The sequence below is a fragment of the Sceloporus undulatus genome, chromosome 5 (assembly GCF_019175285.1).
Source record: "Sceloporus undulatus isolate JIND9_A2432 ecotype Alabama chromosome 5, SceUnd_v1.1, whole genome shotgun sequence".
Classification (NCBI taxonomy): Eukaryota; Metazoa; Chordata; class Lepidosauria; order Squamata; family Phrynosomatidae; genus Sceloporus; species Sceloporus undulatus.
Window position 1 is genome coordinate 160,585,734 of NC_056526.1, and position 24,920 is coordinate 160,610,653.

Sequence of the window (24,920 nt, forward strand, 5' to 3'; positions counted from 1 at the left end):
TAGTCCAGCAAAGCTTTAGAAAATACAAAATTCCCAGACCAATCTTTTTAGATTGGTATTAACAATTAGTTATCTAGAATTGAAATGATGCCTGGAAAGGACATTCCACTGGCACTGAAATGATACTGTGCACCTGTGCCATATGCTGGAAACTGTGCATATGCTGGGAGCCTTAAGTATTACGCAAACTTAAGTACTACGCATACGCTGGAAGCTGCGCCGGAAAAAAGCCTCCCACACCCCTGAAAGAGTAATGGGATGTGCGCCCATGGCACACCGCAGGCACAAGCCCCAATGCTTCTTATAGGGCTTGAGATTATGCACTTTTTTCTTACACGGAGGGGTCTGGAATGGAAGAGAAGGGCCCACTGTACTGGAGTATCAGAGAGGCAATTCCACAGTGGTGTGGACCATACCGGGTGACACCATAGAAAGGGGTTACACCACAGAAATGGGTGACAACCTGTTGCCCCCCTCCCACAGGTGTTGCCCAGGACTACACCAGTGCTCCTCAAGGGCTGCTTGAGTGCTTTTTGGGCCTGTGCGGCTCCTGTTCTGGTTGTGAGAGCACTGTTTCTGGCTGTGTGGTGCCTCTCCAGTTGCACAGATGCCCTTTTGTCTCACATAGGCACCATTTCTGGCTATGTGGATGCCCCTCTGGCCACTCTGTTCTTTTGGTCCACACAGATGTCATTTCCAGCTGTGCTGGCTCTGTTTCTGGCCACATGGGTGTGCCTCCAGCCATGTGGCTACACCTCAGGCCTATGCAACCGCACCCATATCCCCCTCCGTACCCAGAAATCCCACTTTTTGGAAGCCCCGCACCTCCACACTGGGCAACACCCGGTACGGGATCGCCACTGCTGTATTGCTGAACATACAGGAGGCTAGATATAGGATGATATCCCACAGATACTTGGTTTCTTAGCCTTGTAGTCCTTTAAAAGTGAGTGCCAGCAGTTTTGAACTGATTCCAGGAGCAAATAAGAAAAGACAGTGAAGTTGTATGAAAAAAGTGTGATGTGATCCCACTCCCTGGAGCCCTGGCGGTGCAGTGGTTAAATGCCTGTACTGCAGCCACTCACTCAAAACCACAAGGTTGCAAGTTCAAGACCAGAAAAACGGCTCAAGCTCAACTCAGGCTTGCATCTTTCCGAGGTCGCTAAAATGAGTACCCAGATTGTTGGGGGCAAATTAGCTTACAGTTGTAAACCGCTTAGACACTGCTTAGGTGGTATGAAATGTTATATAAATTATTATTATTATTATTAACCTTTATTTATAAAGCACTGTAAATGTACACAGCGCTGTACATACAATCTTTTTAATTAGACGGTTCCCTGCCCTCAGGCTTACAATCTAAATGAAGCTTGTTTGTTTGTTTGGAGTTAAATTCAGTGATAATCACAGTTAGAGTAGATTCACTGAAATGAGTTAGATTTCTTAGCTGCAAATTCAATATATAGTTTGATTTTAATAGATATATTTTAGTTTAAATTAACTACATTTATCTCATATTAGAAGCTGCATTCTGAACTAACTGGAGCTTTTGGGCTTCCTTTGAATAATTTTTCAGTGCTAAGAAAATAAAATAATAAAATAATTGATTTGAAGAGAAGCAGCAGTTTTTATACAACAACTGTGAAGCCAATATTGCATTTATTATTAAAAGATCTATGTGTGTGGAATGGCTGTCAGCATAACTTCTCTTTGTTCAAGAATCAACAGAAACTAACTTAAAAATAGAAGCACATCCTTTCTTTCCAAAAAGGGGAAGGCATATGACATCCTTTCATTATTAGATAACATCTCTGTTCTATGAGGATGAAAGTCACGAGAAGAACACTCAAGAGAAGTCAGTTAGTTATCTGATCCTGTGTAGTCAAAAATGCAGATTTCATGCTAAACACATGTTCTGGGAAATATATCTCCTAGACTTTAAATGGAACAAATACTATATCTTCTGGAAGTGGGTAGCTTGAAACTTGAATCTGAACTAGGAAGTGTGCTGGGTTTACTTTAAACCACAAATAAGGAAAAGTAGAGTAAATATTAAGTTGCTCAGGAAGCAATTCAGAAAGAATTGCTGTTCAAACATGACAAAATAGTTTTCATTGAGTGAGAAAAGGGTCTCACCCATTACAAAGGACACTGTGCCCCTCTTAAATTTACTAGTGCTTGGTGTGCCAATCACACTGAGCAGGGATTCTTAAATATATCCACAATGTAGTACCTGGCAAAGATCATGGCAGGAAGTGTTCCTTCCTCCACATTTCACTGAAAGGGAATTTTTAGGAAAATTAGTAATTACAGTCCTCTGATATGCAACATACATCACATCTGTGTTAAGAAGTAGATTTCAGGAAGGGCTACACAACTTAGGAGTCAATCACACTGCATTATATTTCAGATTTCAACCTGGTTTAAAAGTGGGAGATTCCCACTGACGCCTGTTTGTACACACCCGGATCGGGGTTTTGCACACCTGATCTGGGGCAAATCCCCCTCAAAGCGGGTGCTGGCAAATGTGAACTTGTCCCCAGTCATGATTGGGTCAAGTTCAGAGGAAAGGATAAAGGGTGGGCAGTGGGTGGAACATGCCTCTCCTCTGACACAGGTCGCTTTGCAAGTGGCATTTTTTTTTAAAAAAGTGTGCGTGTGACAGAATAGGCGTATGCTTGTGCTACAGTTTCCTTTTCAAATTTGGTAAAATGATAGAATATGTGAATGCTTGTGCTACATATGTGTGTTATATGTACACATATTGTACATGCATATTGTGCTACATATATCTGATCGGAGATGGCATTGGGGTGAAAAGAGGAGGGAAGGCAAGAGGATCCAAAGAGGCGGGAAGAGAAGAGGATTGGGAGTCACACTCTCTCAGCCTGAGGGAAAGGCAATGGCAAATCTCCTCGGAACCAATCTTGCCAAGAAAACCCCAGGATAGGGTGGCTGTAAGGTTGCCATAATCTGAAATGACTCAAAGGCACACAACACATGCATGCACACACCTGGAGGTTTTTAAATTTGACAAGTTGACAGAATATGTGAACATTGCCGCTATACTTTTTTTAAAAAAGGAGGGGGGAAGCACCCATGCCATTGGCGAATGGCTTCATGACATGTCACCATTGATGACAGTGGAAGTGAATGTGGAAAGCATTTGATTGACAGCAAGGACACTCCATTTTAAAGTGCTACTTTTGCAAATGTGAACGTCAGTGGGGCAAATTGCACTGGGAGCTTTGATCGGGGTAAAGGTAGTATAAACTTCTTTCCAGAAAGATTTGGTGCTGGCTTAGTGAATCTGACCCTGATCTACCCATGCCAAATGTGCCAGTGAGAATGAGGCATTCACTGCATTCAATTTTAATTGTGATATATGTTTAAATTGCAGCTGTGATTATTGAATTCCACCTGGATACATTATACATATATCAATCATTATAAAAGTACATTAAAATAAATTAAGTATTCTACCTACTTTAAATATACACATATTTATATTTGCTTTTTCAAGACAAGAACAAAAACGGGCAAATATGACAGGTCAAGGGTTCACTTTTATGCTTTGGGACTCTTAAAGAAACATATGAATGAACAAAAAACAAAACAAAATATTCCAAAGTGGCCAATTCCTGAATATTACCTTGATGTTAAAGAGTAAAGAAAGGCCTTGCAACCTTAGAGCAAGTCATCCCCTTCTTTTGACCAGAAAAAGATTGATCTGAGAATTTTGGATGTGCCAGGGGCCACAAACACATAATTGAGATGCCATATGCAGCCTGCATTTTGCCCTCATAGAACTTTAAAACAAAAAATAACGAAGTATACTCTTCCCTCCACATTTTCTGGGGTTAGGGACACTGGACTTCCGTGAATGTGGAAAAAACACAAATAACAAAAAATATGTTTTGACCTGAGAGAACACCTCTCTAGGAATCACTAGGTCCTCCAGTGCAACTCTGTGGTCAACATCTGCCAGACTATAGAATTGCACTGGAGGAGCTACAAATGTTTAGTGGAGTATTATCTCATTATATTCATCATAAATTACAGACAAATGTTTGAACTCCCAGATGTTTTGATCTACAGATGTCATCACAGACAATAGTATCCAGCTATACAGCAAAGAATGGTGATGGATTGTGGGAATTGCACACTAGGACAGCTGGAGAGCCAAAGGGTCCTTGTCCCTAATAGAGAGGGAGCTAATTCTTCTGTTATCTTGCTCTGAACTGTGTATGGAAACAAATTAGAAGATAGGAAAATGATCCCAGATGATGCAATGTGGTCTCCAAAGCATACAATTGACAACAGCTATGCTCCTAAAAAGTTACTTTCCCAAATTCTGCTGTCAGTTACAAGTTTGAACAAAACCTCATACGTTCCTCACACTGTTGTACTGAAAGCAACAGAGACCTCTTAACGGATTTGCAATATTGTTATATCATAAGATGGCCTGATAGTGGAAGGAATAAAGGGTGTTCCTTCAGTGGTAAGTACCCAACTGAACTGAATTGATTCATTTTGTGGAAATGGGGGAAGTAAGATCCATAGAGGAAGAATAGACAGATTAATCTGACATATAATGCAGTCCACAGCTGAACATTAGTCAGGTTGGTTGTTGTTGTTGGTGGTGGTGGTGGTGGTTTTTCATGCATTTCTGCTTCTTTTAAGTCTTTTTCATTTTAGCAGATCTGTTTGACTGTCTTTATTGACTCTTAAAATCATTTCACAGAATGTGTGTGTGAGTGTGTGTGAGTGTGAGAAAGAGAAAAAAGAGAGAGTCAAGCACAGAAATAACAATGAAAAAATTGATGGCACAAGGTTCCTTGGGGGTTTTAAGTAGCTTTCATAGAATTAAATTTGAAATCTGAATGTAGAAGAATGCAGGATGAAGTATCCAGATAAAATAAAACTTTGAGTGCAGTTAAGTGCTAATGAAATGTCTATGGCCTGTGGAGAAAAGCCTGTGAGGAACCAGGAAGAACAATGTCATTTTTAAGGCCAAAAGTCAACTTGTCTATTTTCAGCAAAAAAATAATTAGCAAGCATGAAACTGTGTCAGATACTGTGAGAACAAAAATGTTCCTTTGTTTTTAAGCAAATGAACCTTTTTCTGGGACTTGCTTTCAGTGGGGATAAAAAAGCAACAGCTAATGTTTCCCACAAAGTTGTACAGGCTTGGAGAGCCTCCACATTAGTATCCTTAATAAGTTGGTTGAATCTGGCTTGTCTTGTGAGAGAGATCGAAAGCACAAACTATACAAGTACTCACCAATGAAGAGTGAACTAACTCACTTTTATTAGGGAAGAATATGAAAGAACACACATACAAGACAGACTCACTCTAAGGACCCTACCACATGGGGTTAAAAGAGCAGCTCACCTTTCCAAAATTCAGTGCTAATTCAGGAGGCAGTTCGGTTCCTATCACATATAAATTGCCACTGAATCGTCACTCAGGTCCCTCCCGGATGTAGCCCAGATCGTCTAAGCTACTTCTGTGGCCCCTTTATGAAAACAGAAGCTTCTGACTTCTAAAAAATGGACCCGGATGGTGATTCGGCAGTGATTTATGTGTGATAGGAACCAGCTGCCTCCTGAATTAGCACTGAATTTCGGAAAGGTAAACCACTGTTTTAACCCCATGCAATAGGGTCCTAAGACCCAGCATACAGAGCTATCTGAAATAGAAAAGTGAAAGGAAGTTACCAAGGGAATGGACAATCAAAGCTACCACAGCATATGTAAGTGATCTAGGAATGAATGATTTTCAGTAACTCAGAGGCTATGCAGACCTCCTCCAGCTGCACTGGATCAGGGCTGCAGCAACCACATGCTGTGGCCCCGATCTGGCCTTTCCAGGGTGCCAAAAAGAGCTGCAAAAAGCGGTTCCTTTTGGTGCCCAGGAAGGGCACAATAGCTGCGGTGCTGTAGCTTTAAGGCACTTCTTCGGCGCTGCGTCATGTGGCTGCAGCACCAGCAGAGTGTCGTGAGGACGTGTGCCATGTGGACTCACGCCACCCTGGGGGCGGAGTCAGGGAATGCGTCATGTGGACGTCACGCCTCGACTCAGCCCCCAGGCTGGCCTTTATGGCTGGTGTGCACAGCCCCTCACTCTGCAATGCTAGATATTTGGGGATGGAAGGCAAATTTCATCAGGGGGTGAATTCTTATGGGGGGCAATGTTCTCATCCCTCCCTCATTGCTGTGGCTGAAATTCAGCTGCTTTTGTGCCTCACTGCAGCATTGAATGAGATAAAGAGAAATCTTTATCTCTGATCATTAATCAAAGATAAGGGCAGCACAGAAGCTGACTGGCCAGGTGGAGAGGTTTTGAAAGTAGCTTATTCTAGTCATATCATGATAACACTGGACTATGTTGGCATGTGTATGAGTGTGAAGCAGTAAGGGCTGGCTGCAATACAACCTTGGACGTTTGGAGTTTAAATCTGCTTTCAATAAAAAGTAAAAATATTTATACTATTCCTTAGATCCTGCTTTAATATACAGATGCCAACATTCTGTTGACATACATGGAGTCATCCAAACTTTTCATTATATAATCCATATACACCCTACCCTCTCTCCTTTCCCAGCTCCATCTTTGTGAGGCTTGGAGAAACAGCCTCTAGAGTTGTGTGTGTCATTTCCTAATTACCTGGTTTTGAGACTTGCCGCTAATGTGGCTTATAGTTGCCACAAGGCAAATAAAGTTTACTTGGAGTTTTACCAGCTTAAATGAGTTCAGAGTCTGGGTGCCCTGATTATTGGAAATATTTTCCTGTCATTGTGCAGCCTATTAGTGATGTTAACATGTCTTTAAGCTAAATAATGCTGAAGCTTATCACACAAGAGGCTTCTCAGAGTGTGTTTCATTCCATTTTTTCCATTCAATCCACATAAGAGGTCTACACATGAATCTGAAGACTATATGAGTCTGCATATGGTTTGCATGCTTTCACAATAAAACAGAAACCTGCAGGGCTAATAAGTAGCAGCTGAATGGTCTTTTTAGACTATATTAACATAGCTCCCCCCCCCCTTTCCTCCTTTTTTACTGTTTCCTCATAGCTCTTTAAGAACCACAAGCTTCCCTTTCATGGCAGGAAGCTGTTTACATAGGGTGAAAGTGTTCACCTTTTGGATTCTTCAGAGATGCTGTGAGACCATTGAAATGGGTTCAGCTTTTTGTGGTTCAGAGCTAATAAAAATATAAAGTTCAGTGATGTGAGCCAACACCTGCATGTCAGCTGTGCACTTGCAGACTCTTGTCAGAGCACAGTGGAAAATTAGGAAGTTTACTTATTTTCTTGAGTTAACATATTGCATCTCAAGACCTGATTTAGTTTTACAATTCTAAAACAAGGGACCAGTTTTACACTGTCGTGGCAGGGGAACACCCTTGTTTGTCTTGATTAGCTGACTTTTGCCAAGAAATGGACAAAAAGAGTGTGACAAAGAACTAGCTAGGATTCTTCAGTTTTAAAAAAGCATCTAAATTGAATTGTCAGTCCCAGCTAGAATAGTCCTACTGAAGCAATGAAACTTACAAAAGTTCCTATTAGTAGATTTACTCTCCTGCTGCATCCACATTGCAGAAATAATCCAGTTTGATACCACTTTAACTGCCATGGCTCAATGCTATGGAATTCTGGGAACTGTAGTTTCATGTGGCAGCAGAGAAGAGCATTGATCTTTACTTCAGGCAGAAAAAAATGTCTCGGCCTAGACTTGCCTGTTTGGATTTCTAACTCTTGTGAAGCTGGTAAAGCCTACAAAAAGTCCATCAGGGGGGAAAAAAAGGGATGGCAGCCCTTTTGGTACAATGAATGGAGTTGCTGCTTCCATGTTAAATTTGATGACAAGAGGTGATCCTATCACTGAGTAGACCCCCCCCCCCCGGGAGCTTTATGGACTAACTCCCAGAATCCTTCAGCCAGGTCATCCAGTGGCCATGCTGGCCAAAGGTTTCTTGGAGGGATAGTCCAAAAGAGTACATTTTACAAGTTCCAGGTTCCTTTACAAAGAAGCTTCCTAAGAATCAACTCATGCTATGAGGAAGTCCTGCTTTTGGTCCTGCTCTTGTTGTTGAGTTGTCTACGAAGTGCCCTATTTATAAAAACTGTGGTTGCAACAAATGTTGATTAACAGCTGTCTATTTCCTTGCTTGCGGAATGTGGTTGATATGCAGAAAGTGCATGAAACTGCAGTTCTTTGAGAGTTTTGAGGCATGTAGTTGTACATGTATAATAATAGTTTTATGGGTGGTTGTGGGGTACTGTGTTCTTTGAAATGGCTGTTTTATCTATTCTATATGATGTCTGTTGCATAACGATAAGAGGGAGCTGGCGCATAGTGATCTGAACTTTGAGGAATGATCTGAAATAAGGAAACTTCCCTCAAATTAAAATGTGCTGGCAAGTTTTACAATTTTATCTTGGTAATTTAAGGATAGCTGTGTGATGTGTAGGATAAGTAAAATGATGGGTGCAGTTTGTATACTGTGTGCAGTGTTAGCAGTATCATTGCCCTGATGTTTTGCATCTTTAAAACCTCCCCCCACCCGCCTTAACAGTATGACTTGTTTTCAGCAAGAGGAGTTTGCTATTAACTTTAAAAGAGCAAAGTTGGACTTAATGAAATGGACTTGACAATAAAACCTTTATTGAAAGTGAACGTTTTGCTAATGGCTAACTTCACGGAACAATGATCTTATTTGTGCAGTTACTATTTGTGCAGAGGCTGGTGTGAGAGCAGGGATTATAAATCACTATCCAACCCACTGAGATACTGAAAGTGTTTTTTCTATCCAGTTTTTTTCCGCCCAACTTGGCTATTAGAATTTTGGTGCTTAATGGGTAAGAGCACACTTTTCCATATGTGTGCCTTGCAAACGATCTTCTGTTGAGGTCTCCATTAATAGCAAAAGGCATCATTTCCTGTTTCATGTGCCTTCCAAATTGCAGTGGTCACAAGTCATTCTATTTCTGGTGGATTCTGGGCCACAACCTTGCTGCTAATGTGCTAAAGTAACAAGCTGAATTACAGCCTTTTAAAATGGTATCTGTCTTCTAAGTTTCCTGGGGTTGCAGAGCTCATGAGAAATAATACATAAACAAGCCGTATCAGGTGGTAGTTGACAGAAACTGGGGAGCTTGAGATTTCATATTACAACACCAGACTCTGGAGGTAACTAGTAGCAAATAGTGAATTACTTGAAATGAATCTCTTTTGTCAGTAATAAAAGTATAAGCATGCTTCCAGTTTTGTAAAATCTGGGGGAAGGGGAGGCATTGGAGGGCATCCAGCACATCTGGATGACATGGGGTTAGGGAAGGCTGGGTGATCACAGAACTATATCCATGTGAAGAAAGAAAGTGGAATGCACTTCAGATCCTACATGCAGATAACCCTTAGGAATAGTCACAGTGCTATTTTCATTTCCTCTGAACTATAAGTGGTACATCAAAATAAAAAAAATAAAAAGTCACTCATCTGGCTCAATTACCTCTCTGCAGTAGGTCCCAGCAATATCAGATATACATGTATAAACTGAGTACTCCTTTTCAAACCTTCTGCTAATCTGTCAAAGTAGAGACCATTATGCCAGGACACTTGAAATCTAGCAGAGCTTTTATACGTATACAGAAATTTACTAGGTATTTCAAGTAACTTGAACTTTAACAGAAACACCAGGAGGAAGAGGAAGAAAAACAACACAACCCAGCCCATTTTTGTATGGATTAAACCATCTTAAAACTCTTTTGAACATATATTCCATCTTTCACAGTTGCAGTCCTGACAGGTTCCACACACCTGACCATGTGGAGAAAGTTACTATTTTTGTTGTAGGTATTTCTGATTTTAGAATAGTTGTTTCTTAATGTTCTGTATTGTACCGATTGTCAGTAAACTGCAGTTTCTAAAAGGCTAATTAAATTTGAACAATTTTCAAATAGATGGCCATGTTAGTCTGTTTCAGCGTAAAATGGAAAACTGGGTATGTCTGCGAAGCAATTAAGGAGCACTTTTGAGGCTAATTGGTTTATTTTAGCATGACCTTTCATGGATATCAGTCCCCTTGAGGCGGGTATATGAAAATATAAATATACATGCATGTGCAAATGAAACTACTAATATATATATATATATATATATATATATATATATATATATATATGTCAAAGGGGGGCATACAGCATCTGCATGTACATGTAAAGAGGGGTCCCAAGAGTAAAATGTTTGAGTACCGCTGGTTTAATAGGATACAAAAATATGCAAATTATGAGCCAGGTCAAAATTCAGTAGTAGTTGTTGAAATGGTAACAGTAGTAGTAGTAAACCATCCACATACAAAACAAACCCTCCAAATCTACACCTGGGCAATTTTTAAAAATTAACCTACCATAATGTACAAAAGACAGTGCATGCTTTTGAAGTCTCCCGAATTAGGCAAAATGGAATGAAAAAGCAAGGATCAGAGAAGAATCAGCAAATCCCCTGCTCTGTGTACCATTTTATGTGAAGGAAGGGCAAAGTGGCAAGATTTATAGGCAAATTTATTCCTTGGAGTAAAACCTTTTTCTGTATAGCCTGAGTCTCTGTATCTCTTTCACATCAGGTTTTAATAGAATTACGAACAAAACCAAGTGTTCACTTTTCTGTTCATAGAAGACATTCAGATCTCTAGACAGGCAGTTATAGAAGTTCTCATCTTTAGCCTCCTGTGCATTTTGGTGTACTTAATGTACTAAAGTGTCTGGAGATTTTGTAAACTTCCGCTATCTTTTGTGATATTTTGATTGGTCCTAATAAAACTATAGTTTGGATTGTTACTGTTTCTCAAAGGTGGACTTTTTTTTAACAAAATTACCAGAATGGCAGAAAAAAACACAGCTGCAACATTTAACAATTTATGTGCCATTCCCAGTGAATGGAGCTGCTAAAAGTAGCAGAGGACTATTTATTCAAGCAGAAAATATTTTGTTACTTTTGTTTGAAATGTTTAGGTAACTTCGTCAACTTTGTCTAGTCACTCCCAATTCTTCAGCAAGTTTCATCTTCTGTAAACAAGATTCTTGGTATTATTTTGGCACTAGCCATATTAATCCTTTGGGGCACAATGATAATGTTTAGAAATTTAACCTTTATTCAAACAAATGACTGTTGTAACAAAGAAAGCCACATTGTGTCCCAACAGGAAATACTGATGATGGCTTTGACTGGTTGAACTACAGGTATTGTGAGGGTCTGTCAAACATAAATTCTGTCAATATCTCTGAACAGTTGTAGGGCAAAAGTAGATTGGACATTTTTGCATTCAACTTTCACATTTTCTAAATGCAAAGAGCAGTCACTAGTGTGATAACTATTGTGATTCCAGAGGGGCGGATGGTGTTCAAGTCTTTCTTCCTTTAATTTGATGTTCATGAAAGTCACTCCTCCTATGACCACTTTTCTCCCAATGCAAATAGTAAACATAAGGAGTGATTTTTGTGAGAAATGCAGGAAAGGAGAAAATAATTTGTCTTTTTTTGCTTGCTTATTGTGTGATACTGGTGATTATCACATACAAGTGAGGTTGCTATGTACATTTTAAAGGGGAAAAACATGAACCTTAAGTGTGGACATCCCAAGATATCTTGTTTAGCCCTTGGCCAGAGCAAGATGTGATAGCAAAAGACTGACTGAACCAATTCTTTTTACATGGATGCAGACTCGGCTGAGTAAATGGCATCTGTTGTCTCAGAGACTTCAGGGAGGTTTACTGTCAAAACGTGCATAGCATTATATCCTTAAACTTGGAAAGACAGGATACTGAATATGTGATGTGCTTCAGGCTTCCACTCACAAGTTATAGTACAGTACTTTGATATCTAAGGTGAATATTCAAATCCATGTAGAATTCACTAATATTTCTATACTTTCTTTAATTAGGTCGTTGGTGTAGCACAAGCAATCAATAAGAAGTCTGGTGGAGGAGGAACATTCACTGAACAAGATGAGAAGGTAGAAATTACTAAATTAACTTGATTTTTACTGAAAGTTGCCCACTCCATCTGGGATGAGTGTGGATGGCTGTAGCAGAAAAGTTCTGCTTATTGTTAGTACCCTGGCTTTGGGCTGCTGTCCCTAAGAAGACTTGCTCGGAGCCTGCTTGATTTTTCTCTTCTTAACCTTTGTACATTGCTTTTGTGTCATTTGGTGTTTGTTTTTAGTTCTGTGGACTCTCTTTATACTATTCTTTTGTATTAGGATTACAGAGGCTGAGGGCCAGCTCACTTCAGACCCCTCCCACGATCTGGATGATGTCAGATGGCTTGTCTCTTGGAGAAATATTACTTGAGCCACTATGACCTGGATTGGTCTCTGCCATACATGCCTACTTGTTTCTATACCATATGTTTCACCACCTTTCTATAGGTCTTTGGTTTGATCCAGGAAGCTCACTGTAAGAACACAATGAGAGCCCTGCAAGATCAGTCCAAATACTATTGTAGGGGAGCATCCTGTAAGCAGGAAGCACTCCAACATTCATCAGCATTTATAAGCTTACCATGGCAGTTTGTTGGTTCTTTCTCTCCAACATCTTGTTCCTTCCCAGACTTCTTTGCCTCACCCAACTTATTAGAGGTTACGTCATTTCTATATGCCCTTGCAATTGCTAAATGATATCATTCTGAGACTACAGAAATGTCTTTTCCTATGTGGATGACAGATTCAAACCATGTGAAGTTTATTTACAGTGATGCAAACTATTGCCATATTTAGCCCATTATAGTCTACTCTGCTGGGAGCGGTGCCAAGTTTATGCACAAGCTAAGTAAGTTATGGTAAATAGGGTTGCCACAGAGGCCTTCTATATTGCAATTTTTAAAGTGTATTTCAACTTTGACATAATACATATTTTGGCAATACTTTGGGGGCTTCTTAAAGTTGACATAGCTTTGGCTCTCTGCTTGTTATAATGCAGCCCTGATTGATAGTATCTCTTCAAGATTTCAGGCATAGGTGTCTTCCAGTCCTGTATTTATACCTTGAACTACTTGAACTGAATATGGTTGGCTTTGGACTGGACACTGAACCATGAGTTTTCCATTAAACCAATTATTTTCTCACAGTACATGATCATTTCATTTGTATCCCCAGAAAGGTAATTAATGTAAAATAAGCACTGGATGCATATATTAGGCACTCTCAAAAACAAGTACTTAGCATAGCAATCTAATTCCCCCATATCAAATAACTATTAAATGATCATTTGAAAAATAATGATTTCATTCAAATATAATTTGTGCAACTGCTGTATAACCCTGTTCTGGAAAAAATAAATAAGTTGAACAAGACAGCAATCATAATTCAAGAGTATTGGCTTAACTGAGAAGTGCCTGAGGCATGAAGGCTTGAAATCATCAAGTTTTAGTAGCTTTATTAAAAGCTGTGTTGTTCTACAAATAATCAGTGGCTTACCAGACAACGCTGAACTCTAGCCAGTGAAGCTGACAAACTGGCAATAAGAAAATAGGAATTTATTCATTCTTTCTAAAAGGAATGTGTGATAAACATCTGCAGGATAGCAGAATTAATACATTTCCTGACTATTACTTAAATTATGATGTAGTTTCTACTTGGAGAAGACATGATTCCTTAAATAGTAGACTTCTCTGACATATGGGCTGTAATGAACTGTGAAGACAAGTTTGGTATGTGTAGTGCTGTAGATGTGAGCATTACATAGGGTATGCTTAAGAAAGCACTTAGTCATCAATAAATAACGATGTCAGATGAAGACACTTCTTCTTAAGTAAGCTGTGGTTATAAAATGAGGCATATGTTTCCAAAACAAATGCAGAAAACCTGGCAACTGCTGACCAGTAGGACAATCTTAAGCATGATTGTCAAAATAATCTCAAACACTCTTTGATAGCATCTGCAGGAAAGTGGATTCTTGATTTTAGTTTGCTTTGGACTAAGCAGATGAGACTCTGGAAGTCATTGCACACTGAATATTAAATATAATATAGGGCATTGTCTGAATCTGCTATTGTGTTTGTAACCACAAATCTTCACAACTGGGGATCTGGTCACAGGTTGGGTTGGATATTTTAAGACAGAATATAAACAGCACTCACTACTACTAAAGCAGGGTGCTTGTGTCCAGAAAATAACAACCTCCATCAAGCTATTTAAGCCTAACCAAATAAATGTAGTGATATTAGAAGTGAAAAAAAAACAACAAAAGGTCACATGCAGGCGCTGATATACAGGCCCAAGGGCTTTGTGCATTTTGTGATTAACCAGCATGAGTATGTACTAATGATGGCTGCTGAAGTATTTTATAACATTTTAGAGTCAACGTAAACCATTGATGATGTGGGATTTAGAGTTAACAGAGTAATTTTCTATATAAGTTTCAGGGTTATCTGCTTTCTGACCTTAGAATTAGAACTTGAAAGTAATGAGTTACAAGTAAGAGGTATTTCAAAGAGGGTTTTTTTTTAGTAACAAGGTCACATTTCAAAACTAATGAAACATGAGAGAAAGATTACTTTATTGATGTAACATATAACAATTTTAGTTACTTTCAAAATTACTTTTAAAGAACGTTTTTAGACAAGACTCTGTTTTTGTCTAAGGACAGGGTATTTTTTAGATATTTTGTTATCAATCCTAAGGATTTTTGCTCTCTCTCAAAAACATAATAGAACATAATAGAAAAGTGGAAAGCAGTGCAACAAGTAACGTAACAAGTTTCTTTTAAATGCTGTATTTGGGTAACAGGTTACTTCTAAAGCACTGTAACAGGTAATGGGGATGAATTAACATTTTAAATTTTTTAAAATTTCAAGATGTATTTAAATTAGTAAATGATGTAATTGCTCAACTGGTCAATAACTCTAATTTTCCTGTGTCCTTTCTACTATATGCAGATGATATGGTCCTTTTGGCACAAAATTTAATAGGTATGAGAAGATTATTGAAAACTTTTGGGGAAGTATGTTACAAAGAACAACTCTGTGTGAACTATACAAAAACAAATTAATACTGTCTCGGTCTTATCTATATTATAATAAATAATAAATAAATAAAACTTATCTTTTTTGGAAATTAAATTGGTGAGCTCCCAATGGTCTCAAAATGAAGAAAGCAATTCAATTCAATTTAGTCTCTCTCTCTGGATTTTAGGATTTTTCTGCTTACTTGGCATTTTGTGGGATTGTTATTCACAATGCTCAGCTCTATGAGACATCCCTGCTTGAAAACAGACGCAATCAGGTGAGTCTAATAATTTTTCTGTGTGGAAATGGATGGGGCCCTTTCCAAGATATTTTGCTGCTGAGATTTAAAAGCAGGCTAGCCATCTTCCAATCACAAAACTGTCTGGGCGAGCAGTGGAACTCTTTCTTCAGTGTTAAAACAGTTGAAATAGTTCCCCCCCCCCACTGCACCTGATGGCAGTTGGCTAACTTAGAGGGCACTAGTTAACTTAAGAAGCATTTAGCGCACAGCATTTTCTCTCAATACCCTACTGCTGCCTTCACCATCTGTCACATAAGACAACCACACCACTCTGCCTAACGATAGGGCTGTCTTTGAAAGAGTACATAAAAGCTCTTTAGTAAAAAGACTCCTTTCTCCTAGGATTCCAGAATTTTCATGGACTTGGATTATTTCCAATGTGTTGTGTGGTTCTGCAGCCACTTGGTACTATAAGTCACCAAGCTGGGCCACAAGGCGCAATAGTGTATTAGTAGGTGATGCAGTATCAGCTGCTGCCCTGGTCTCTACTATGAGGAAGGGGAAGGTGTGGTTGCTGACTGGCCGATCCATGCCATTGCTTGCCATGAAAATCAGAACGCTTCTCAAAACTCCCCAACTTTCAAAAAGGAATTTTGAAGGAGTCAGATTTACTTTAGCCTCTTCTCAGTTATATGATCATATCCTTTGTGTTCCACATAACTCAGTGGGCAATGATGAAGAACAACTGACACAGGAAGAAATATAAAGTAGAATGATTTCAAAGCTTGGGGGAGTTCGTTTTTGGAATTTCTCACTGGCAAATTCTGGAAATTGTTGTCCAAAATATACCTCCTGCAAAGTCTGGTCTGTCTTGTTCTTCTTGGGGCTAGTAAAAATGCTTAGAAACCAGAAGATGAAGGAAGATGTATTCAGACCATCTCTTCTTTCCTGACTCCCCACCTCCACACACACCTTTTTCTGGCATTGAGTTGAGTTTGAGTCTGAACCAGTCCTGATCCTGCTTTTTATGTAAACTCACTCAGACTCTGAGGCTCCTCCACATGTATTAATAGGGTGTTTACTATATCTAGTAAAGTAGAGCTGGTCTCTCTCAGTATGTTTCTAAGGGTGTGTCATCTACCCATGTGCTTTGTTGCAGGGTTATTTATATTCTACCACTATTTACGGAGGGAAGTATCTAGGGCCTCCCCTGCCAGTGTGAAAAAACATTGGTAGAAATAAAATGGGCAGACAGTACTCAAGAGCTTTCCACTGGGATGAAATTTCAAAGTTGCTTTCAAAAGCTTTTCACAGTTTCAGGCCAATATCCCAACCAGCTTCTCATCATACTGCTCTGCATGGTTGTTTTTCAAACGAGGCATCTAGTTTGCCAAATTGAGAATTCCAGCCCTATGAGCAAAAGTCTGTCATCTTGTCAAGTTACAGTGAGGCGTTGTGGAAGAAATCAAGGCTTCTGTTAACATGATGAACCCAAATATCCATGGATGTGAGTTCCTACTGGGCTAAGAATGTACTTGGCAAAGAAAGCCCAAAGGTCCAGTCACAGATGATGGATGAATGATGCCTCTGTCTTGAGCAGACACAGTAGGAAGCACTGGTAGCCAAATTTCTTTTATGTTAAGCAGCATATACTGTATATTGGCTTAGCCAGCAGTAATTGCTAAAAGAAAAGAAAACTGTTTTAAAGGTGGGGGGGGGGGAACCAATCCACATTGATATGAATTATTTTCTTATTTCTGCTTTGTTATTATCCCATGGTTCTTTAAGGTTTTCTAAATATCTTGACACAATATAACATTTATAAAAATCAGTCCCCCCACCCACTGAACATGATTTGGTATGCATTTTTTCAATAATAAGAATAAGAATAATTTAATCTCATTTTTTGGTGTTGCAGAAGCATCCCAATGCTCCTAAGCAACATAGATCATTATCAACAACAAGAACCACAAAATCAACTTAAAAAGCCCTTTCTTAGCCCAGAAAAACCATTATTATTATTATTATTATTATTATTATTATTATTATTATTATTATTATTATTATTATTTTCTGTGTAATTATAATTGATTAATTATACCTTCTGCAAACATACTTCAGGAGAAGTACACAGAACGATTTTGTAAACAGAACAAAATACAGAGGATATTTATTTATTTATTCATTTAAAGGATCACATGTGAAGTACACAATGTACTGTACTGTAAGACAGCCTTCACCAGTCAGGTGCCCTCCAGATTTTGAGATCCTGTTAGTCAGTTGTACAGAATAAATGTCTGTTAGTGCAGCTATGCCAGAGTTGTACTGGATCACTCCATTGTACAGCTGGTATGCATGACAGGTGGCAATGTCTTTTGCAGATTTGTTATTTCACTTATTCCCCAAGTACAAAGTGAAATTGAGGTACCTCCTAGAACGTGTCATCACTTCCACTATGGTTATGCTAGAGTGTCACCAATTGTGTCACCTTTCTTTGTATACTACCTTTGTGCAAGAAGCAAGAAAGCCAACCTCTCAAGTAATTCAATTTATACCAGTTTCATTATATGTATGTACAGGCCAAAAGGCCTATGTCCCTTGGCTCTGGGCCAGGACTGGATGGGGATCCATTGGATGCAGCCTGATCCTGACCCAAACGGGCCTTAACCCAGTCCAAAAAGACCAGCTGTTTGCCACAGTTTCTCAGAAACTTTGCAGCTACAGCCAACAGATCAAATGGTCCTTCACACCCCATGCCTGCCTCCATTGTCATGTCTGATGAGAAGATTCCCCAATGTGGTCACATGGAAAGGGGCTGCCTGGCCACGTGGATATAGCCAGGCACCCCATTTCTGCCCTAACTAGTGGCAATGGGGGGTCTTCTCACCAAACATGATGGAGGAGGCAAGTACAGGGCATGGCAGTAGTGGGTCCATGGAACAGTAGGCTGGGGACTGACCTGTAGCTGGCTTGGTTCATCCTATCATGCATGTCGGCTTAGGGCCACAGTCAACAACAGGATTCGGGTCTTTGACTCTCACCTAGTAAAGTGGTAGATGGGAATGATGAGAGTTGTAGTGTATCCCACATTAAGGGGATGTGCTGATGAAGGCTGTTGCAACTTCCCAAATCAGTAGATCAACAGTTTCTGGAGGCCCCAACTTTGGCCTGAAGGGGAACAAATGCTGCTAGTTATTTTTACAGTTGTGGCAAAATATGCCACGTTTAGGGAGTGTACAGAACCTTTATATTAATTAGAATAATTTTGTAAAACTAAGGGTTAAAAGACATAGGAATTAATGGAGATTCATTTTCTCTTCCCTGAGAATTATTTCATTTATATATTTTTTAAAAATCAGTATGCAAAGGAATTTTGTAGAACCTTTGAGACTAACTATGTGAAAGAGTTTGTAGGATAAGCTTTCATAGACTTGGTCTACTTGCTCAGATGCATGGGATGAACTGTTGCTTCAGAAGGATCTTTATAATCACACTATATGAATAGCTATATAAATGCCAAATGTATCAGTATGTGTGGGTTAAAACTTCAGTTTTAACCATGGTTGTTGAGGGATAAAGGCAAGAGGGAAAGATGTTGCCTAAGGATGAGTGGATAATTGTTTGAATCATGGAGGGAGTTTTGGAATGTGGTATGTGCAGGTTGGGAAGCAGAAAGGAGATGTAATAAAGTGGCTAAGAGCATCTTTATGTGGCAGGGGTGTTAACCAGTGATATAATATGTATAGTGTGCCAGGAAGCCATTGTCCACATTATACATATTATAACACTGGTTAACAGCCCAGCCCAACAGTGTAAGATTAAAATAAAGTATAAGTAGAACAATATATGATACAAAGGTGAAATCTGTAAAGTTTCTTGACACCTATCAGAGATTTGGCTGTTGTGATCTTTCCCCATCCACAGGTGCTCCTTGATCTTGCGAGTCTAATTTTTGAAGAGCAGCAGTCTTTGGAGGTTATTTTGAAGAAGATAGCTGCTACCATAATCTCCTTCATGCAGGTGCAGAAGTGCACCATTTTCATAGTGGATGAAGACTGTACTGTAAGTACAGGACTGAACAAAACTTGGAGGAAATAAGATTCTTCGTCTTCACTTAAACATTTTACAGTCAGCTCTCAACTTTCCATTATTATCACTGGGCAACACAAACCTTCTGGTATTGCGTAAAATGGCTATAATGCAAGGAATGGTGAGGGGTTGGATTCCTGGACTGAAAAGAATGGGTAGTATTTGCTCTGCATCATGATTTTAATTTGGTTTTAAAATAGATATGTTGTCCTATATTCCTATAGACTAGTTTACAGGAAAGACAGAAACAAATTAAGAGAGGGGTAGTAAAGTGTATGCTTTGCATCCAGAGGGTTCCAAGTTCAATTTCCATTATCCCTAGACTGGGTGAGAACTCTGACTGAAATCAGTCATTCATGTGAATCGCATTGTTGACTAGGAGGCTACAGCTGAGCCAAACATCAGGACTGAAAATGTTTAGCAAACATTATGTTGTTCTGGCCCTTACAACATTTTACCATGAATCAGAGAAAAACTCACTTGTTAGAAAACACTGGTCACTGGTTTATTGGGCAGGAAAGGCAGGAAAGAAACTAGTTAAATGTGTCCCTTGAAATATAAATACAGCATTGTAGAATCTCTCATGGATACCAAATCCATAGATGCTCAAGTCCCATTAAATACTGTGGCATAGCAAAATGGTGTCTCTTATATAAAATGTCAAAATCAAGGTTTGTTTTTGGAATTTATGTATTTGTAAAATATTTTCAAGCCATGGATTGTTGAATCTGTGGATATGGAGGACCGACTGTAGTTCCCTTTCTACTGTGTATGTGTTTATGATATGACTAAACAAAATAAAAAAACCAAAACAAAACAAAACCAATTGTTCTTGCTTTTAGGATTCATTTTCTAGTGTCTTTCACATGGAATTTGAGGAATTAGAGGATTCCAATGAGACTCACAAAAGGTAAAAAGTTTTGGATCAGAGGTTACTATTGCTTTACTTATTACAGAGAGTCAGGAGCACCCCTATGTTAAAGGATGTGTTGGATGAATCACATTCCATCATTATAACCAGAAAGGCAGTGGAGGGAAATAGAGGGAATCTGTTCTCTGGGTTTTACTTAGAAAAGAACTCATCAGGTGTATTGATTTGGCACTGCCAGAGAGGCTGGTTTGAGGCTGGTTCATGACAATTTTGAGGTAGAAAGAGCAAGGAATTGCCTATTTATAAGAATTTAAAGTTTGATGAATAATCACCAGCAATTTGACAAGTATCTACATTTTTTGTAGACATATATGTGATTAAACTTTATCATCTGATTTTTTCTGTACATAGTCTTCATGGTAACTTTTTCATACATCAGGGCAGGCAGGAGGTCTAGTACATATTTGGCATAGTATACCTACATAGCTTTTACTTAAAATGTAATTGCATGGATTGTTTTATCTAATGATGCTCATTAGATGTCTTCAGAAGGATGTTCAATATCATTCTTGGAAGAGGACATAGAATATAAACTGAGTGTGAATGGCTGCCAGGGAAATGGGGAGAATGCTGGTTAAGTCTCTTACAGTAGGAAGTTGTGAGAGAAAGTGAGGAAAAGTCATGGATTTGAGGAAAGTAATAGAAGCTATATTTCTTGCATTTGTTGCTGTTTTATTGCAGGAATGTGGAACCGTTTTTGATTTAATGGTCAGCTTGTCTGTGGCCAAGCACACTGGATTTTTATACATTCTGGGGGCCATTCAAATCATTATCTCTCCCCCCCCCCCCCCCAAAAAAACCCAAGAGGATGCAGTGGTCTGCTGTAAACAGAAATTAGCCCATCATGCTAAGCTTGGGAGAATGAGGCACCGTATCTGACAACTAGTTGACAGATGTTTTAGTATTTTTTGGTTGAACACAGTTTGCAATGCATCTCCACAATCACAAAAATAACCTTATAGACACCCCTTCTAGAACCCCGAGAGCATTCTCCTGACTGCCCCCACAGTGGTCCATATTATGCACAGTTGGTTCAGTTGCAAGAGTTTTAAATAGGAAAATGTCAGACAATATAAAACATATATTGGTGGTGGTGTGAGGAGTTAGAATGAGATCACTGTATCCCAAATAAGGATTATGCCCTCAGTGAAATTTTTCCTCAGTCTCCAGGATTTTAGCACGGCAAAGAATGGAATATTGAGAACTTGCATTTTCTGTATTGACAGTTCCTATTAATTTTGCCTTCCCCTTTTCTTTGGATATTCAAACTGTCTTTTTATATACTCAACTAAAGTTTTAACTGACTGTAATGCTAGAAATTTGGGATGTGAAGGAAAATTGCATTGGGAGCAGAATACGTATTTGGTGACAGTACTCTCTTCTTTCCTCCTCCCTGTAGCTACATCCCTGAGTATATATGCGGCAAAGATGAATATTCTTGAGCAAAATAAGTAGCAACAGTGAATAAAAAGGGAACCATGTGCCCAAATTATAAACATAATAGATGGTAATGATTCCTTGGAAAAAGGTTTATTTTAGATCCTCATTTGAAGATGCAGATGTTGTATCTCTCTATAGCAATACCAATAAGTATGCATTCAGCTCTGAAAGCATCTTTTTAACATAAACTTTGCAAGTGTTCAGAACATTCATAAGTGCTCCATCTGTTTTCTGGGTTTTTGTTTTGTTTTAGTGATGGAAATTTATTATTGATTTGCAAACATGCCAAAACTCCAATAGTGCATTTATTTATTTATGGTATTTATACCCCAGCCTTCAGGCCTAAAGGCTTTGGGAAGAACGTGTCCAATATTTTTTTTTCAACATGTATGCCTTTCATTCATATAAGCTACATTTCTTGTTTTGACACATTTAAATACAATTGTAAATAGTATAATTGTACAATTTATAATTGTAAATATAAATATAATCTAGTTCAGCTGTGTCATCTGTGTACTTAGCAGTCCACAGACACCTAAGTACACATGTTCCTTTTCTTCTTTCCATATTATTTCTGTAAATGACTTTTGCTGCTTGGTCAAGACCTATCTTCTGCTGTTCTTTCATTCTGAGACAAAAGTTGGATTGGTAATGACTCCTCTTTCTGAAATTCTAGTAGTATGGAACTTATGAAGGATTTAAAAGTGAAAGGCATGGAATTAGATATAACCAGATATATAGATATTTCCATCAGGCATTTTCCAGATGTGAGTTCCTCAGTGATTATAATATCTATTTCTTGTCTGGGAAATATTAATTTATCTCCAGCAAAGTCGTGTATACATTTCTTTCTTCATTGCATTTCACCACCTTTTAGTGCAGATCCAGTTCATAAATACAAAAAATAGCATTTTTACAATCAAATGCATGCTTTACCCAATATAGCATTTAAGCAATTTAACTATAAATTGGAAAATGTGGAAAGGAAATACATGTTTGAAGCATCACAACTATTGTCTTTATTGTGTTCCCATGTACGTATATAGGGCTGCTTTGCTGTCATTTTACTTAAAAAGTGAAAACAAACAGTTCTTTAGGTTTACTGGGGCAAACAGAGTGCTTCCAGAAGTCTGGATGCTCACAGTCGCCTAGAGAATTGAGTTTACCTGGTGTACATTTGGCTTATCAACCATGGACAATCTCTTTCATCTTAAATTGCAAGCTTTATACAGTGGGCTCTTGATATCAGCTGGGATTGAATTCCAGGACTCCCTTGGAAACCAAAATCCATGGATGTTTAAGTCCAATGGTGTTGTAAAATGGCATCCTTTCTATAAAATGGAAAAATCAAGGTTTTGTCAAGGGCTCCAGGGTCGACTCAGCCTGGCATCCTTCCGAGGTTACTAAAATAAGTACCCAGCTTGTTGGGGGCAATTAGCTTACAGTTGTAAACTGCTTAGGGAGTGCTGAAGTACACTAATAAGTGGTATAGAAAAGTACTTGCTATTGCTATAAAATCAGTGTTTGCTTTTTGAAAATTAAAAAAAAAACTTTCAAGCTGTAGATGTTTGAATCCATGGGAGCAGAATCTATGGATAGAGGACTGACTGTAGTTATGTTGAGGAGCATTCAAAAAATGTAAAAATCTTCAGTATTATGTCAAAATACAGAGAAATAATTCTGTGTCTTTACTTCAACAGAAACTATGATACAAACCAAATTAATTATATGTATGCCCAATATGTCAAGAATACCATGGAGCCTCTTAACATTCCAGATATTCGCCATGACAAAAGATTTCCTTGGACAGTAAGTAATGTGAACCTCGATTTAGAAGTTGTCAAAGAAAATGTTTGAATAGTTGTAAGGCACATACAGTCCTTGCTTTGTAGATATCCACTTCTTTCATGGGGCCCTTCCAGTTTAACTAGACCTCTGTTGACTCTCCACTGACTGTTTTTCAGTGGAAAACCTTATGCAGTTCCTCTCACTGTTCTTTCCTCTTTCTGCTTCATAGTAAAGGCACAGACAGCAACCACTCTCTGGCCCATTTCTACCTGGTTCAGGAGGTATTGGGGGTGAGGCTAGGCCTGACTGACTGACTCTCTCTCTACAGTTGCTGCTAATGAATTTAGGACATTAGTATCGTGCCCTGGGTTGTTTAGTCATTACAATTTTTGTTTAAATATTTCGGATAAATTGTTAAATGGGTTGTTATTCTTTCATAACTTGCCTATATTTGTATTTTGTATTACTGGTATTTAGGGAGAATAATAAAATTAATAAGTTTCTGTTTTTCCATGACAGAATGAAAGTACAGACAGTGCAAACCAGAATATTGAAAGTTTATTGTGCACACCAATCAAGAATGGAAAGAAGAATAAAGTGATAGGTACAATATTTTGAGAGATTTATTTCTATTAATAATATTTATTGAATATTTTAAAATATACATCTTGGAACCAACAAAACAGCAATACACAAGGAAAAAAAGAAAAGGAAGAAAAAGAAGAAAAAGAAATACTTACATATACAGATATACAAATCTACATAGGCATACAAACAAACTTCTTTACAATCCCTTTATATCCCTCCCTCCCAATAAAATTATATAAGACCACAACAAACAACAAAAGATTCCCCACATCCCACCAATTCATTAGCTACCCTAAAATCCCTTTTGAAATCAATAACCAAAGCAATAATTTTAAATAAATTCTTTAATATCATCTTCAATAAACTACAATTCTTTGTGCAGTAAAAAAAAAACCCACCCTGAAAACACAGTCTTTATCATCTAAATCTCAAAACCAATGGTTATAACGTTCCCTTCCTGTTGATTTATATAATCAGTAAATGGTTCCCATGACTCTAAAAAGTCAATGTGTCTCTCCTAATTAAATTAGTTAATTTGACCATTTTTCACAATTTCCATCATTTGCTCTATCCATTTCCTGCATTTATCTAGCAAAGATAATTTTGGCTGCTTTTACCATATACCTAACCAAATCACAATACCTTCTTTCCCTTTTATCTTCTACATCTATCATGTTTAACAAGTCAGGTCTCATTGGTATTTTAAAACCCAACATCCTCTGTATCTATTTACCTATTTTAAACCAATTTTTTTTTATTTTATTGCAACTCCAACAGATAGATAGATAGATAGATAGATAGATAGATAGATAGATAGATAGATAGATAGATA

At 38.4% G+C, this 24,920-nt stretch overlaps 1 protein-coding gene across 6 annotated transcripts in view; it reads left to right on the forward strand.

Annotated features, from left to right (window-relative positions):
* PDE5A (phosphodiesterase 5A) overlaps positions 1 to 24,920 on the forward strand; it is a 121,077-nt gene that overhangs the window by 32,880 nt on the left and 63,277 nt on the right. For all 6 annotated transcript variants that reach the window (XM_042467871.1, XM_042467870.1, XM_042467872.1 and 3 more), the window contains exons 4-9: positions 11,950 to 12,021; positions 15,199 to 15,288; positions 19,177 to 19,314; positions 20,184 to 20,251; positions 23,413 to 23,521; positions 24,020 to 24,104. In XM_042467871.1, the coding sequence (XP_042323805.1) occupies positions 11,950 to 12,021; positions 15,199 to 15,288; positions 19,177 to 19,314; positions 20,184 to 20,251; positions 23,413 to 23,521; positions 24,020 to 24,104 (562 nt within the window). The remainder of the gene's footprint in view (positions 1 to 11,949; positions 12,022 to 15,198; positions 15,289 to 19,176; positions 19,315 to 20,183; positions 20,252 to 23,412; positions 23,522 to 24,019; positions 24,105 to 24,920) is intronic.